Raw genomic sequence first — 17453 nt, forward strand, 5'->3', positions numbered from 1 at the left:
AACATCTTCCCAACATCTTCCCAACATCTTCCCAACATCTTCCCAACATCTTCCCAACATCTTCCCAACATCTTCCCAACATCTTCCCAACATCTTCCCAACATCTTCCCAACATCTTCGCAATCCTCAAACGACGTCTGCGCTGGCTTGGTCATGTTCGCCGGATGGAGGACAATCGCATTTCGAGTCATTCTTTACCGACAACTCGCGTCTGGCTCAAGAAAAAAGGGTTGCCCCCACCTCCGTTACTTGGATGTAATTAAACGGAACTTTAAAACAGTGAACATTGTTACTGACCTTTTGGAATACATAGCCCTAGACCGCACTATGTGGAGAGAGATGGTGATCAAGAAAGCTATGGACAGTGAAAAAATCATGGGCCTCAGCTTTGGAAGAAAAGAGTGCCAAACGAAAAATGAATGGCTCCTCTACTACCAAAGTAAAAGTCACCTTAACATGCGATATATGTGGGACAGGAGTGTTTCTCCAACACAGGGCTCCACAGTCACATGAAAAAAATGTCTAACGAGATGAAGCAGAGTCGTTACAAACGGAAGAAGACCAACTGAACAAAGAGGTCTATTGTCTTAAAAATGTCCTCCCGCTAAAGCGAAGGTGAAATGTTTCAAATAAATGATTCTGACTCGTTTTCAATTGACCTACAAGTACTTACAATGAGACGATTTAGTGAATAAATAAAAGATTGGATGTTAGTTGCACGACCTCATGAATCTCTTCATGCTAGCTAATTTTTGTGTGTGGGCTTACAGTTTGTTGGAGAATATTTTTCAAAGAATAACATATCTAAATTGTTTATAGGCTTAATAGTTTAGCCACAACATATGTAGATCTTATTTTTTAACAAAACCATACATTATTTAGGGAATCTTATATTTTTTAGTCACAAAATTGTAAATCTTCCTTTTAGCTACATTATTAAAAAAACTGTAAACCTTCCTTTTAGCTACATTATTTATACACGAAACGTGTAGATTTTTTTTCTGAGCCTCTTACTATAATGGGTTAATTATCCTGTAAGTTGTGCAAAAAAAAAAAAAAAAGAGAATCGTTAGTCTTCTCTGTTGCTGGAATGGGCAACCTGAGATGAACATCAATTGGTGACAAGGTCTCCGTAGTGCCCTGTGGCGTAGTGCCTCATAGCTTCCATACAAATTAAGTATACCACTGGATACGTCTTTCCGTAGCTCGCAGAGCTGCGGACACTCTTGCAAGACGTGCGCCATTGTCTCTTCTGATTCCCCGTAGTGTGGCAACGGGCATCAAAATTTGGCCGGAACCGGGCGAAGTACGCACCAATGAAGCAGTGTCCCGTACGCCACTGCGCTATTATCGTTTGTTCCGACGAAAAGGGCAACAGTATAATACATTCCAATCATATATAGTGTACATTAAGCCAACGAAGCCCTTGACATCCTCAATATTCTCTACATAGACGTATATTTCAAATGTTGACTGACCAGGGTTCAAAACATCCCAGACGGATTCAGTAAATCCTCCAGTGAGAGCACGTTCAAAGCTGGGAGAGTAGAAGGACATGGAGCTCTGGCTGGCAACGCCCTTCAGTTCATTGGCGTCTGCTCCTCTGATGCCAACTGTGATAATCTGCAAGAAGAAAAAAAAAGAAAACTTGTATTTTTCCTTTAGGATTCACGGCCAATCGCTAACGTCTTCCCACCGTTACCATAGCAACACCTACACAAACTCCATAACACTGAGACTGAACAAGCTATTAACACAATATGTGGATGTACAAACAAAGTCGAGATAGTTGTACGCATATTTTTATGTCACTCATTCATTTTAAAACTAGTATTTCAAAGATTCTGTCAAATATATATATATTATAGAAATTAAATGAGAAAATAGTATTCGAATTGCCGTTAAAAATGTTTTTTTTTTACATTGCTCTATGTCTATAGTGTCTTTGTGCAACTATTGGACATTATTATTTTTAAGATTTAATTTTACTATAGTTTCAGCTATCTATATATATAATTCTCTTCATGGCTCAAGAGTTTGGACACACAGGAAGTAGTATTTACCCGTCAGAAAATATTAGGGCCGGACCGTTGTGACCAAGAAGTCATGGAAAGATCACTTTTTGTTACTTCTAACCCACGTAGTTTTAATGGCGAAAAAAAAAAGGGGGGGGGGAGAACAAGTAATCTACTCTGTATTAACCCGTCACTAAAAAGCAGGGCCGGACTCAACCGTTGTGGGGCCCCATGCAAAACGGATTTCGCGGGGCCACGTTTGGCTAGGGATATGGATAATAAGTGAAATGTAAGAGTTTGTATTCGAAAATACATTTGCATTTTGTTCATTCTTTTCTACGTACAGAACTACTTTTACGAGCCTTGCGTGTAGCAAGAATTACCAAATGTTTCAAGCTATCTACGAGAATTATTGTAATTCTTCATTAGTTTGAGGCGTTAGAAACTTCTTTCATCAGCTTACACAATTACGGCTAATGCACAATGCCGTTTTTATTTATCGCGCGTAGGATTGGCGTTTTTCATATTGAACGACACCCCAAAATGACAATTTTTGTCTGTATATTTCATGAGATTTATATGTTTTCAAAATTTTTAAAATAATTTCCCGAGATTGCCATTACCTTTTCGTATATTTTGGACTTTCAGGAGATTTAAGGCTGCCGAGGGAAATCTGTTATAAAATGGTTTAATTTAATAATTTACACCTAGAATAAGCGCGAGTCCTATGAAAGTGTGGGACCTACATAGGTTGCATTGGCCTAGAGCCGACTAGTATTTAAAAGTATAAATAAAATGGAAGATTTCACTACAAAATTCTGTTACAGAAAATGCGAACACGCAGTTAGAAATGTCAGGCTTTAAATTAGTCAAAACAAGGAAAAGGCATATTCTGACTACATCCAGTCTATTTCTTGGCCTACTCATTATATTAGTTACACTGCTAAATCCTGTTTCAACTATATCCTTTGACGAAGATGGTAAAAAACGATTATATTTTTTACTTGTTTTTAAAACAGGTTCATTAACATGCAACCATATCTCTGAGACTACTCTGTTGAAATTCTCAACAAAAAAGGGCTTGACTTTTTTCTTTCGAAAGCCAGCAAACCCTCTCGGTTATAAGACTTTGCTTAGTGCTCATCAGTTTTCTTACACAGATTTTTGTTAAGCAATTATTTTTCTTTCAAGTGTTTCTTATACGTTTTCCCTGCACATTACTGGCTTATATAGGTCAGTCTTTGAATTGAAGTGTCTCTAATTGATAATACTTTCAGAGCCTTATTGGGATCTTGATGTAGCATTGTGGAAATGGGATCTCGTAAAGCAGGAATGATAATTTTCATTAAATATGAGACTTCTAATGTTTGTAATACTCTCTGGACACAAATTGCACACATTCGAAAAAAACAAATTACAAGAAGACCCTGATTGTTGTTGTTTTTTTTTATAAAAAAAAATAGAAAAATGAAATTCGGAACTTAAAATAACTGTAAACATATTACGATTTGTTGATGTTTAATTAGTCAGTAATTTTAAAGTAGTGAACATTGATACTGACTATTTGGAAGACATAGCCCTAGACCGCACAAGATGGAGAGCGACGGTGACCAAGAAAGCTATGGGCAGTGAAAAAATCATGGGCCTAAGCTCTGGAAGAAAAGCGTGTCACGCTAAAAAAAATGGCCAGCTCCTCTATCACCAAAGCGAAAGCCACCTTAACCTGCACTATATTTAGACATGAGTGTCTCTCCAAAATAGGGCTTCACAGTCACATAAAAAAGTGTTCGAGATGAACCAGAGTCGTCCTACGACAGAAGGAGGCCAACAACTTTGAAAATAGGGTTACGTTGAAGACAACGTTTTAATTTGGTTTGTTTAGTTTACAATTTATCTCAGCAGCGCTTCCGCCACTTTTCCTTTTACCTCCTTCACATCATTTTTTTGAAACCTGGGGGGGGGGCATTTTTGCCCCCCTGTTCTAAGACATTGCAAAGTCAAATTGTACTTTAACTCACCTTGTATCCACTCTTTCTAAGCTCATCAGCTTCTTTCACCATATTTTCTGATTGATCTGAATTTTTGGCATCCGTGATGAGTATGACAATATTCTCAGCGTCAGGGCGATCAAGATTCTTAGTAAAAAATTTGGATTGTACCTGAATCGTAGAATAAGACCATTAGGGTGTAGTTGGATATGACACATATATTTGTATTATGTCTGCACATTGAAGTTAGAGAAGTGAAGTATCCAATTCAGACCTTGCAATAATGTAAAGGTCATCTTTTTCTAAAGCTAAAAGTTAACGAGGATGTAAGTGGACAGAACAACGACCGACCGCTTGGACTATGCCCAACAGGTTCCCGTTAGAGTTAAACCAACTCAAGAATGCCTTAAAAATCCCGAAATGTAAAATCCCAGTCTCCATTAAATCATGTCTGCACATTAGATGTGGTTTCAAATATTGATTTGTACCATTCGTTAGCAACACTTTTGAACCTTGAAAATTCAGAACCAGCGATTTTGTTTCGTTTTTTTTTATATTTTTTATTTTTTGAGCGTTTTAGAATAAACGTTTTTTGTAACATTTATTTTTTTAATATTTATTTAACCTTTTAATTCTTTTTTTTTTATATAGTATTACGGTTATTGATATTGATCTAAGTAAGTTAAAATATTTTTGTTTTGTGACAGCGCTGATTCAAGACTTAACTCCCTTTAGCTTAGTTGTTTTTTTTATGACTACTTGATTAGCTAATTGTTTATTTTTTTAATTCATTCACAAGTTTTTATCGATAATGAGCTTGTATGCAAAATCTGATGACTACTTGATGAGGAGACTTGACTTAATCCTGTGCACTCACAGGGGAGCATAGGGCAGCAATCACACCGCTCCACCGAGCTTGGTTCTGAGCAGCTTTCTTCATCTGCTCCTATGTCATTCCAGTATCCCCAGCTTCACTGATGACTGACCTCTTCCAGGTTTGCTTGAGTCTGCCCACTTTCATCTTTCCTTGTGGATTCCGATCAAGTGCTGCCCTGCAACATTTATAGCTAGTCCTATCCAGCTCCATTTTCGCTTTGTGATGTCTTGGGCTATGGGCTATTGTCTAGCTCTCTCCCACAAATAGACAACAGTTATCTTTTCTGGCCACCTAATTCCTAATATCCGGTGTAGGCATCTGTTAGCAAAGTTCTGGAGTTTTTCCTTATTACTTTAAGTGACTCTTCATGTCCCTGAACCTTATACAAGGACAGACTTAACGTTTGTATTATAGATTCGTATCTTGTTGTGTAGAGATAATACCTTAGAGCGCCAGATTGCTTGGAGAGTAAAAAAAAAGGCAAAAACTTTGTTGATCCTAATGAGTGTATCATCATCAGCTCCGCCGTCTTTACTAACTCTACTTCCCAGATAAGTGAAGTGGTCCGTATCAAGGATGTTCTCTCCCTGTAGCAGGATTGGTTTGTCTTGTATGTTGTTGATCCTCATAACTTCTGTTTTCTTTTTGTTGATTATATGCCCAGTCTTTTTCGCTATTTCTAAGAGTCAGGTCAGTTTGGTGAACGAGGAGAAGTGGTTGACATATTTATCACAAAAATCTAATTAACAACGTCAACATCCAAGAACTAGCGAGTTAATAAAAGTCAAACGTTAAATTTCAAAATTAAAAATGAGAAGAGTAGTTCCCTTCACCAGTAGCAATCTTTATTTTCGTGTTAAATATCCAACACAGAAACCTAGATTAAGCTCAAGGTGAAAGTAAATATCATTGAAAGATGTCTAAGAACGACTAATTGAAATGTGTTTTTATTGGAATGCACTTTTAAATAGAGTCTTTAAGAATTGTAGTTTTATTGAAATATAGTCTCGTGAAAATGTAATCTTATAATAAAAAAGATTGTAATATGCTCTAAAAATGTATTCTTATTGAAAAGTATTCTTTAATGAAATGTATTGTAAGCCTAGTTAAATAATTTACATACCTCGTTGAGAGCAGCCCCGGCATTAGAGGCTGCGGCCCTGTATTTTAGATCAATCTTGTCAATAGCAGAAAACACGCCATTTTTTGTTTTAGACTTGTTAAAGTCAACCTATTCAAACGTACATGCAAAATATTAATTTAAATTACTATTCAAACCAAAAAATTAAATTCTTATGCAATTTAATTCAAGAATAGAAACATAAAACTAGAAAATAAAAAAAAAATCCTCTTACAAAAACAAAAGGTTATCTAAAGGGGAACAACTCCGCCCCTAAAATTATATCTGTCAGTAAGGTAAAACTGATTTCCCCTATTCGATATCAAACAAAGTAATTAATTACCAATAATTAATTAACTATTTCAATATTTTTGTTTATTGATTCATGTATTGTTAGGTGCAATAAATAATTATTTAAAGTATCAAGTTCATCAGAGAATACGTGAGAGAGAAAGAGCGTTAACAACTGGAGACTAAACCCAACAAAATTTAGCCATATCTGTGAATCCTGAAGTATTAGTTTCCCTTTTTGTTTACTCTTTTATTGATTCATGTCTAGTCTATATCAATGAATAATTGTGCAAAGTTACAGCTTGATCCAACAATGGGTGTGGGAGAAATAATGTGTAAAAACTTTGTACCAGACAGACAGATAGACGACGGACAGAGAGAGTTTATATTTGCTTTGTAAACTCATGTGAATATTCAATTTTATGTATGAAGCTCACGATATGATAGTAAATATGAAAGCGGTTAACTGCGAAATCCGGAATGAGTATCTTTAGCTTGGTTGGGAAAACAAACAATGCATGATGGAAGAACTAACTTAACAAACTCAAGTACTGCAGCACTGCAGCTTCGAATACTGTTATAAAATGAAGACTAGAAGAAATCGAGCTTATGCTTACAAAAAATGATGTGGTACAGATAAGAGTTGGCAACATAGTTTACTTACCAGATTACGACCTTTTTTAGCATAGTTCATAAGGGCAACTCTCACGTTTCCATTGTCGATGGACGCTTTTTCTAATATCGACTTGAGGAATGTCTTAAATGAATTGATATCATTTGGCTTGGCGGCATTTGATAGGTGATACACTATAGCGACATCAGCTAAACCTGTAAAAGGTATAAATATGTTAGCAGAGTAGATCAAAGATGTTTAACAATAAGTCCTCAATAAATCAAGTGAAGATCATTACAAAGAAAACGTTTGATCAAAACATTTACATTTTAGAGCTCTAAAAGTCCGTTAAAAAGTTAAGGACAAAGTCTGTCTCACTATTTAAACGACAGGCTCTTGGACTCGCTGAGAGTTACACTCAAATAAAAAAGACTAAAGTTGTATGCTGAATCCTATGATTATTGCACATGACATATATCATAAAAGATAGACACTAGAGTACAATGCAGGATGTCTGTGGTTCGAGTCAACTTAGGGACCTACATATGGAGTCTAATATATTGGCTAAATTTTTTAAAGCTATAAATAATAATTTTCTTTTATTTCTGTTGTATTGGTCATCTTATGTTTAACTAAACTCTCATTCATATTCTATACCAAGATTATCTAAAAACATTATATATTCACATCCTTTGTTCACATTCTATACCACGATTCTATACTCACATGTTATACCAATTTCATTATCAATATACTAGACCAATATTTTACAACGACGTTGTATGTCACGCTAGATACCCACATTATATACCCTCATTTGATATCTACCTCATATACCCACATTTATACCCCACATTCTATATCTAGTATCTACATTCTAAACAATCTATTATCATATTGTATAAACACATTCTATACCCACATTCTATTATCATAATGTATAAATACATTCTACATCCACATGTCTAAACTTTGGTTAATAGAAAGAACACGCTTAAAAAAAAATAAAACGTATATAATATATACTTAAAGTTCGAATTAAACATAAAAAAAAATATCTGACCGTATAGGATGAACAAGAAAAAACATTCAATATCTTTCATCACCTTAGCAATGTCGAAGTGTGCGTATTATTGGCATCATTGTTACTTTCTGCTCACTTTCTCAAGCACAATATACAAAACTAAGCAAGCCATGCCTACAAGTGCACTAAATAACGATGCAGATGGCAAGGTGCACAGCATGCTAATACCAAAGCTATCTAGTACCTTTCAATTCCATTTGAAGAGAGTTTGACTAAAACATTTAAAATTAAATTCAACTTTATTTTTTATATTGTCGACATCGTGAAAGACCTAGATTAACAAGAGGGTGGATTAGTAGGAGAAACTTCCAATTTACAACAAACAACATTTTTAAAAATAATAATTAATTAATGAATTAATTGATACTTATATAACTTCTTTATACACATATACAAGACATATATTACACGCAGACGGCGAGACTTAATTGGCGTATCACCGTCGGTGTAGTCACCGTATGTGTTTTGGAAAGAATTAAACGAAATAATAATGTTATGAATAAAGCGAATGCTTGAAAAAAGTATGGAGCTATCAAAAAAGCTAAAAGACCTAAATCCTTTTTTTTTAATAAAAAGAATTGCTTGTAGGCCTACATATATATTTGGATTTAGAGCCTCTATACTATTATTAAAGATGTAGGTCTACTGTCATAAGAGTGAATTGAAGCGCTCAACGAAGCTAATTAAGTATTGTATGTTAGTACATGTATATTTAATACCCCCCCCCCCCTAAAGAGCCTCGAGTAGTCTGTCCAATCACAGTGCGTTTATATAGCGCATGTTATGTGTGACTTGCACAAGTTGTATGTAAAAATGCTTAGAGACACAAAATCTGAAGGTTAATTTGATTACATTATGAGATGAATGGACTTTATTTTTGCACGTTCATCTGTTTAAGTTGTGACGACACGTTTTAGCTCACTCAAGGTATCACTCAGGTCCAATCATTTAAATATTTTATTTAACAATTTTATCCTCAATTTTCTTAACTTAGCATATCGACCATTAAAAATACAACCACCACCCCTCCAATCCAACCCCCCCCTTTGGCTCTGACGTCACATTTTACCTTCCCTATACTGACACTCGCCACACTAGACTCTTTACCTATTTTGGCGGACATCCGTTACTCCCTCCTATTTACTGGACCGACGTGGGCGAAAGTAGACTGAGCCTTCCCTTCCTGCACGCCAGGTAACGCTTTTCCCTGCCGCCCCCCTCAGGAACCGCTCTTCACTTTAAAGGACCCACTCAACTCATCAATTAGAAGGAAGAAAACTTTTTTTAATATATGACTATTCATAAATTTTTATAGCCTTAAATCATAATTTAGGCAGCGACCATCCCTCTTTTTCAAGTTTTTAATTCAAGGAAACATAATGACATATTATAAAGTTTTATCGCTTTATCGTGAAAAACTGCTAAAAGTCATATATTTTATGTTTTAATGATCATATAGGTTTTCTTGACTCAACACTGAATGATCTAGGTCAGAAGGAAATGTCCATATTCCCTTCTTCTATATGTCGTCCTCTTTCTGTTAGGACTCAAACAGAAAAATATATAATCTTCTTTTGATTAGACCAATACAAATTATCTCATCTTATCTTTTATTTTAGTTGTAATGATTATTTTTCAATCAAATTTTTTTTTTAAATATAGTCTTTTAATACAGTCTTAAAAGAAATGTACTTTTAAATTTAAATACATTTGTGATAACAGAAACATACACGTTATGATTTATTTAGATTAAATATGTTTTAAAAGCTAAAAGTTACAGTAAAATTCAGTTTTTTGTTGTTGTTTTTATCTTTCATTAAATAAAACTTTTACATATTCGAAAGCATTAGAATATATTTTTCTCAACAAGTATTTCCTTCTACGATGTTTTACTAATACGAATTCAAAACATACATACTTACTAATATCAACTAAGGAACCATCAAAAGTATTAATATAATTAATTCCTATATTTCCTATGCCTGATAGAGCAGTGCCTGCGTAAATTGAAATTTTCAATATTTTTTGTACAACTTGTAATTAAATTATTTATGTAAGAAATTGTATGCATCATTGGTATTTTGGATTTTTATTGTTTCCTTTTTTGTAATAATGCTTTAATAAATACATATAAATTTACTTTTAAAACAGAAATTAAAAACAAAACAACACTTTAATCTAAAATCTAAAAGCATAAGTTAATTGATATATAAATAAAAATTAATTAACTGCAATTAGAAGACCTATAATATTGTATCTATTGTTATAACTCTATTAGTGACGCAGGTGGGGTCGAACGATGTTCCGTCGTGTTCTAGAGGGCCTTCAAGGACCATATATAAAGAGCAAAAGTATTACAAAAAAAGTTTCTCATTTCAGAAGCTCAAAATCAAATCGCTAGATATTTATGAAAATATTAATAAAATTTAGATTTAACTTATTGTATAAATTTGTAGAACGAATTGATTTGATAACGTTTTTGTTTTGATATTTAACTCATCGTACTTTTTCACAATAAAGCTTAAGCTAAAGAAAACAAATAGGTCATTTTTGTTATTTGATTGTTGTTGCAAAAGTAATTTTTGCTTTAATAACTTAAGAGTAAAGATTGATAAATAAATATCATGATTCTGAGATATCTTTAGAAAGTTAAGACAGGCGTCTTCTAAATAATATCCAAATATTAAATGAAGAAAAAATAGATACTAGATCCCTATAAACCTGCCATATTTTCTTTTTCCTATATTGAATCGCCTGGATAAATTATTTTTTTTTAATGAAAATTATTGCTATATTACGTATAATTTTAGTTTAAATTGTTTAGTTCAATGTTTTTTGTTTGCTTTTGTTTTCATTTAAATGTAACTATTGTTAGGATCTTTAGCAATATTTCTATTTAAAAAATAAGAAAAGTGTATAAATATATATATATATATATTGTAAGCACTGTATATTTGGAAATATATATATATATATATATATATATATATATATATATATATATATATATATATATATATATTAATTACACTTGATTTGATTTGATTTTAGGCACATCGGCACAATTTAGGCCATGTCGTGCCAGCATTCCCCCAGGACCACTATCTCTCTCTAAACACCAAGGGCCAAATTCTATACAGTCATATCATTAAAATCAAGGTCTATTCACAGTTAAAATAGTAAAGTAGTAAAAATTTAATGATTTGGTAAAAATCTAATGTAAATAGTACATGTTCACAAATTCATAAATCAGATCTTCGTAGACAACCCCACTTCCCAGATAAAGCCCAGTACCTTCCCAGGGTCGACACTATCAAACAGTGTCTTTAAGCTAGTGGTTCCAAAATACCTCTCTCTGACATCCTGTTATGTGGGGCAATCAACGAGGATATGTTCCACGGTGAGGCGAGAGTCACAGTACTCACAAAGTGGGGGCTTGTCTCTCTTCAGCACAAAAGAGTGCGTGATGTAGGTGTGGCAAATCCAAAGTCTGGACATGGTCATGCTTCCACGCCTTGTCAGACCCTTAGATGTGGGCCGCCACCTGACATCCGCCACAATCTGCCTGAGTTTACTGTCTCAGCCTCCCATCGGTTCTGCCACTCTCGATAGGTGGCAGAGGCAATACTTTGTCTCAGGTCCGAGCAGGGAGCCTGGGTTCCTGACACCGCATGATTTAGGACTCTCTTTGCTTCTCTGTCTTTGTTTTGTTTCCCTCAATGCCAACATGGGAGGGGACCCAGATGAAGATGACATCCCTACGGTCGGCTGTTATTTGGTCCAACAGCTTCAGGCTCTTAAGTACCAATGGAATGTCAGTCTTCATCCGCCCCAAAGCTTGCAATGCAGATTTGGAGTCGGAGCAGATTATAAATTTCCTCCTTTCTGATGCTTTAACGGCCATAAGTGCAAGCAATATTGCATGCAATTCAGCCGTAAAAATGGAGCAGCCATCGGGGAGTCTACTGGAGATTGTTTTGTTCCGAAAGGAGCAGGCACACGCGACCTTTCCATCCATTTTGGATCCGTCTGTGGAGATGGTGCCACAATCTCCATAGCTCTCCTGCAGTTCCCTAAAGTGGACATGTAGTATGCTTGGGTCTGTATTTTATTTTTTGAAATTAAGGAGGAATAAATTTAATTTGGGTTAATTCATTAGCCAAGGAGGATTCTGAGGGGTTTCTATTTTAGAGATTTGGTCAATGGGTGGGGTTAAAATTTGGATGGGTTCTCTCATTTCTCATCCCTCATGACGTTAGGCCTTCGATTGTATAATTCTACCTCTGTGGGGTTAAATATGGAGTCAAAAGCAGGGTTCGTGGGGTTGGATTTTAGCTTGACTATATACTGCATTGCAAGCTTTTTCATTCTTATATCCATGGGGATTTCTCCAGCTTCCACATGGAGACTTGGGATAGGTGATGTACGAAATGCATCGAGACAGAGACGCAGGGCAGCATTTTGTATTGGTTCCAGTATTTTTAGATAAGACTTCCTTGCTGCTCCATATATTATGGATCCGTAGTCTAGCTTGGATCGAATTAGACTCTGATATAGCAGCAGCAAGGTATCTCTGTCAGCTCCCCAGTCCTTATAGCTGAGTACTCTAAGTATGTTTAATGACTTTTGGCATTTCTTCTTAAGTTCCTTAATGTGGGGGAGAAAATTAAATTTGGAATCTAGGGTGAGGCCTAAACATTTTGTAGTTTTCACGACAGTGATCTTCTTTTTGTGTATAAATAGTTCAGGGTCTGGGTGGAGTCTCCTTAGATTACAAAAATGCATACTAACTGTTTTAGAGTCTGAAAATTTAAACCCATTGTCGTTTGCCAAACCCTGAATTTTGTTTAAACATAACTGTAATTTTCTTTTTAAGGTGTTCATGTTTTTCCCATAAGTAAAAATTACAAAGTCATCAACATACAAAGAGAACTCTATGCCAGGGGACAGCGCATTTATGATGCTATTTATTTTAATGTTGAACAGGGTGACTGACAGAATGCTGCCCTGGGGTACACCCATTTCCTGGTCATGAGTGTCAGAAACGGAGTTGCCCACTCGAACCTGAAATTTTCGATCTTTCAGGAATTCCCCCACAAAACGGGGGAGGTGTCCCTTAAGCCCCATAAGCCCAAGGTTACGTAGAATGCCATGTTTTCAGGTTGTGTCATAGGCCTTTTCTATATCGAAGAATAAAGCTACTAGATGTTCTCTTCTGAGTAACGCATTTCTAATATAAGCTTCCAGCCTTACCAGGTGGTAAGTTGTTTTCCGCCCCTGCTGGAATCCGCACTGGTAGTTGGAGATCACTGTATTCCTCTCCAGGTACCAGACCAGCCTACCGTTAATCATTTTTTCCATGGTTTTGTAGATGCAGCTTGTTAGTGCTATCGGTCGATAGTTAGCTGGGTCAGATCCGTCTCTTCCCGGTTTAGGTATCGGTATAACTGTTGCTTTCCTTCAGCTGTTTGGGAAAGCGCCTGTTTGCCACACACAGTTATAGACCCCTAGAAAAACTGCCAATGAGGGTTCGGGAAGGTGCTTGAGGAACTGGTAATTGATTTCGTCTTCTCCAGGCGCTGTGTCATGTGACTTGTCCAGCGATTCCCTCAGTTCCTCAAGCGAGAACGGTTTGTTGTAGTCTTCATTGTTCTCTGACATGAAATCAATGGGGTGTCTTTCCTCCCTGGTTTTGACTTTTTGGAACTCTGGCGTGTAGTGTGCAGTGGAGGATTTTTCTGCTATTGAGGATGCAAGGCAGTCAGCTTTTTTCTCGGGGGGGGGGGGGGGGCGTGACAGTTCGTCCTTGGTTTTTCAAATGCCCTATTGCATTTGATTCTTTCCCTTTGATTCGCCTTACTGCCTTCCAAACCGACAAAACTTCTCCAGGAATTCCTTTTGGCTGACCGTATGGTTTGTCTAGCCTTTGCTCTAGCTATCCTGGATAGCTTTAGGTTTTCCTGGGAAGGATTCTTTATAAATGCAGCCAGTCTTTTTTTTCCTATCGCCAATAGCACTTTTGCAAGCTTTATCAAACCATGGTTTGCTAGGCCGTTTTGGATTTGCAGAGGTTAGGGGTACAACTTTCCTGGCTATACTTAGTAGCTTGCTAGCAAAGGTATCAGCTGGGTTCTGTTCATCGAGGATATTTTCTGTGATATCCTCGAAGCATCTTTTTTGGAATTGTTCCCAATCGACCTTATTCAGTTTCCACCGCTGAGGTCGTCCCATTTAAGGGAGATTGTTAGTAATGATGATTGGGAAGTGATCACTTCCCCGTAGATCATTGCTAACTGACCATTTAAAGCCGTCCAGAAGTCCGGGGAGGCATACGGTGAGGTCAATGCATGTGAGTGATCCAGTTCCTGGGTGCAAGTAGGTCGGTGATGCATCATTAAGTATGCATAAATCATGTTGGGGGAAGATATTCTCCAGCATACGACCTCTTGTGTCGGTATTGTTGGATTCCCACATCACGTTATAGGCATTGAAATCCCCAAGGATTAAATAAAGCCGGGAGTTGTTTCAATAGGTCCTCCATGTCTGTTGGGTTTAATGGAGCGCCTGGTGGTATATACAGGCTGCAGCAAGTGATTACCTTGTGAAGGGTTATCCTAGCTGCTACGGCCTGTAGTGTGGTCTGTAGTTCTACTCTCTCATGGGGGATGCTATCCTTCACAAGGATAAAGACTCCACCTGATGCTCTCTCTGCATCCTTAACATTCTTGCTGTAAGCACGGTAGCTTCTGAAGCTGATGCTATCCTTCAGAAAAGTTTCCTGTAAGCAGACAGCTACAGGAGTTTCAGAGTCCATCAGTAGCTGCATTTCCTCGTAATTGGCCTTGAGGCCTCTACAATGCCACTGTACCATTCTGGAATCCATGGCTTATTCTAGATGAACTACTTGGAGCTATTTGGCCTTGGGAGGCCCCCGGAGGGGTTTCCATTTATTCCAGTGACCTTGGTATTTTTATTCTTGGGTTTGGATGGAGATGAGGATAAACCCCTTATTGAAGGAAGTCTTTCTCTCTGGAGATGGGAGATCCCTCTGGTTAGAGCGGAGGTTATTTTCTCCTCTCTCACCTCTGGCATCCTCTCCGCTTTGATTTCTCCCCTTAGGGAGTTGGTCCACCTCTAATTCGGTAGAGGTTGGGGTGTCTGGCTGGGTTCTCTGAGGAGAACCTGTGTCAGACATGATGTCTCCGGGTTCTCCCGGAGTATTGGTTTTGACATGCTGCTCAGTCTCCATGTTTTTCATCAGCGAGCACAGAGAACCTGTTCTTTAGCATGACAACAGGGCTTTCTTGTTTCTTCAGAGGTGTGTTCTTTGGCGGTGTTTTCTTCTGAGTAGGAGGAGAAGGAGGGAGGGGGGTGGGGTCAGTGTGTCCGTCTGTATGGCTATGGATCTTCCTATCTTAGCAACAGCCTGGGCGTAGGTCTTTGTCAAGCCAAATTGGCCCTGGGGTAGAGCCAAAACAGCCGATTTCGCCTGGCTGAAGGTATATCAATTTCTTGCCTTGTACTCCTGTATTTGTTTCCACACAGGGCAGTCCTTGGAGTAGGCTGAGTGGCCAGCATGACAATTTGGGCATTTGAACTAGGCTTTGCAGCCCTTGTCCTCATGAACCTTTCCAGCACATCTGGCACACACAGTGTTCCTCTTGCAGACTGCCGCACCGTGTCCATAACCCTGGCACTTGAAGCACCTCATGGGGTTAGGTATGTAGGGCCTCACTGAAACTCGTAGGTATCCTGCCTTCACATACTCTGGCGGTGTTCTAGTTCCGAATGTGACAAAAATAGTGGCGGTTTTGACCTCCTCACAATCCCTGCGCCTGGTAATGCGCCGGGCATGGGTGACTCCTTCAATGCCCTCCACTATTTCCTTCTCGGAACATTCCAGTAGGTCCCTAGAGCTAATTACACTTATGCTGGTGTTCAGACTCTTGTGTGGCATGACTTCCACTTGGAGATCACAGAGTTTTCTGCATCTTAAAAGCCCATCAGAGTGTGTCTTGCCATCTACTTCTACAAGAAGTTCCATTGATTTGTGTAGCTTAGTCACACTCTTGGGCTCTCCCACTACTGACTTGAGTCCCTTATAGATAAGGAAAGGGCTCAGCTTTGTCAGGCTTTTCCCCTCATATGTGCACCTGACTACCAAAAATAATGGCCAGGTAGTACAGCTTTTGTGGCCTCCTCCTTTTTAGCCTCAATACGGCGTCTCTTTTTATCCATATATATTTTCTTATTGGTTCGGCACCTGTGATCTCCACCCGCCATCAAGTCCAACAAGGGAGCGGGCCATTCGGATGTCCAGAATAAGCCCGCCAGGGCTACACAGGGGATATACTCAGTTTGCTGCTGCATCGGACATGTGTCCGATACAGCAGCTTCCTGATTGACCCTCCAGCCACCGCCCTCCAGCATAGGTCGACGACCACTTTTGAGCTCCAAAAGTGCTAAGGAAAAAGGAGCGTAGTTTAACGTCATGTCTCGGGACGCTTAATTTTACTAACAGCATTTATTTATTAAATACTCTTTCTAATTATACAATGCGTATAGCTGTACCAATATAATTGCTAAATGCTTTAAAATAAATGTAAGAAATAAACAGATAGTTATTTTTTAACAGTAAAATTACATTGTCTACAAATTTATTTTAAATTTGAACGCGTTCATATTATTGATGCAGACATTATTTTCACATGACATGTAAACTCTTGTTTGTTTAATCTACTTTAGCTATTGGAGATAAAAACGTTTATGTTTTGTTATTTACAAAATTTTAGTTTTTGATTAACAACAAAAGAAAGGTAGTAGAGTACAAGAACAATTAATTAAGCCAAAAAATTCTTATCAATCTCTAGCATTAGACTATATTTTGTAATGAAAAATTAATTTAAAAAAAGGGTAAGAAAAATTAGGTAAACCAAACAATTTTACCATTATTTGTTGAAGAACTGCTAGAGCTAATAGATTTAAAATGTTGACCAAATTGCTCAATTCCTAAGCTTGGATTCCTTTCGCCTAGATATTTATGAAAATGTAAAAACAAATAAAGAAAAAATTTATTGTTAAAATTTGTGGAACGAATTGATTAGATAACCTTTTTAATATATTTAACTTTTCCAAGTTCATACAATAAAACTTAAGCTGATAAAAAATAAATAGGTCATTTTTGTTTGTTGATTGTTTTTGCAAAAGTACTTTTTGCTTTAATAACTTAAGAGTAGATTTTGATTTATAAATCTCTCTATACTGAGATGTCTTTAGAAACTTAAAACAAGCGTCTTCTAAAGTATATACAAATATCAAATGAAAAAAAATATAGATAATAGGTTCCTGTGAACCTTCAAGATTTTCTTTTTCCTATATTGAATTGCCTAGATAAATTATTTTATTAATAAAAATTAATGCTAAATTAGGTATAATTTTAGTTTAAATTGTTTAGTTAAATGTTTT

At 36.8% G+C, this 17453-nt stretch overlaps 2 protein-coding genes across 2 annotated transcripts in view; both read right to left on the reverse strand.

Moving 5' to 3' along the window:
• The window catches only part of LOC106066853 (uncharacterized), a 443149-nt gene that overhangs the window by 205470 nt on the left and 220226 nt on the right, over positions 1-17453 (reverse strand). The window lies entirely within an intron of this gene.
• Positions 1-17453, reverse strand: part of LOC106069597 (collagen alpha-3(VI) chain-like) — a 130665-nt gene that overhangs the window by 20377 nt on the left and 92835 nt on the right. The window contains exons 6-9 of the mRNA XM_056013587.1: positions 6956-7119; positions 6004-6111; positions 4034-4174; positions 1479-1623 (exon numbers count right to left, since the gene is read on the reverse strand). Coding sequence (XP_055869562.1) covers positions 1479-1623; positions 4034-4174; positions 6004-6111; positions 6956-7119 — 558 coding nt within the window. The remainder of the gene's footprint in view (positions 1-1478; positions 1624-4033; positions 4175-6003; positions 6112-6955; positions 7120-17453) is intronic.

This window comes from Biomphalaria glabrata, chromosome 16, assembly GCF_947242115.1.
Source record: "Biomphalaria glabrata chromosome 16, xgBioGlab47.1, whole genome shotgun sequence".
Classification (NCBI taxonomy): Eukaryota; Metazoa; Mollusca; class Gastropoda; family Planorbidae; genus Biomphalaria; species Biomphalaria glabrata.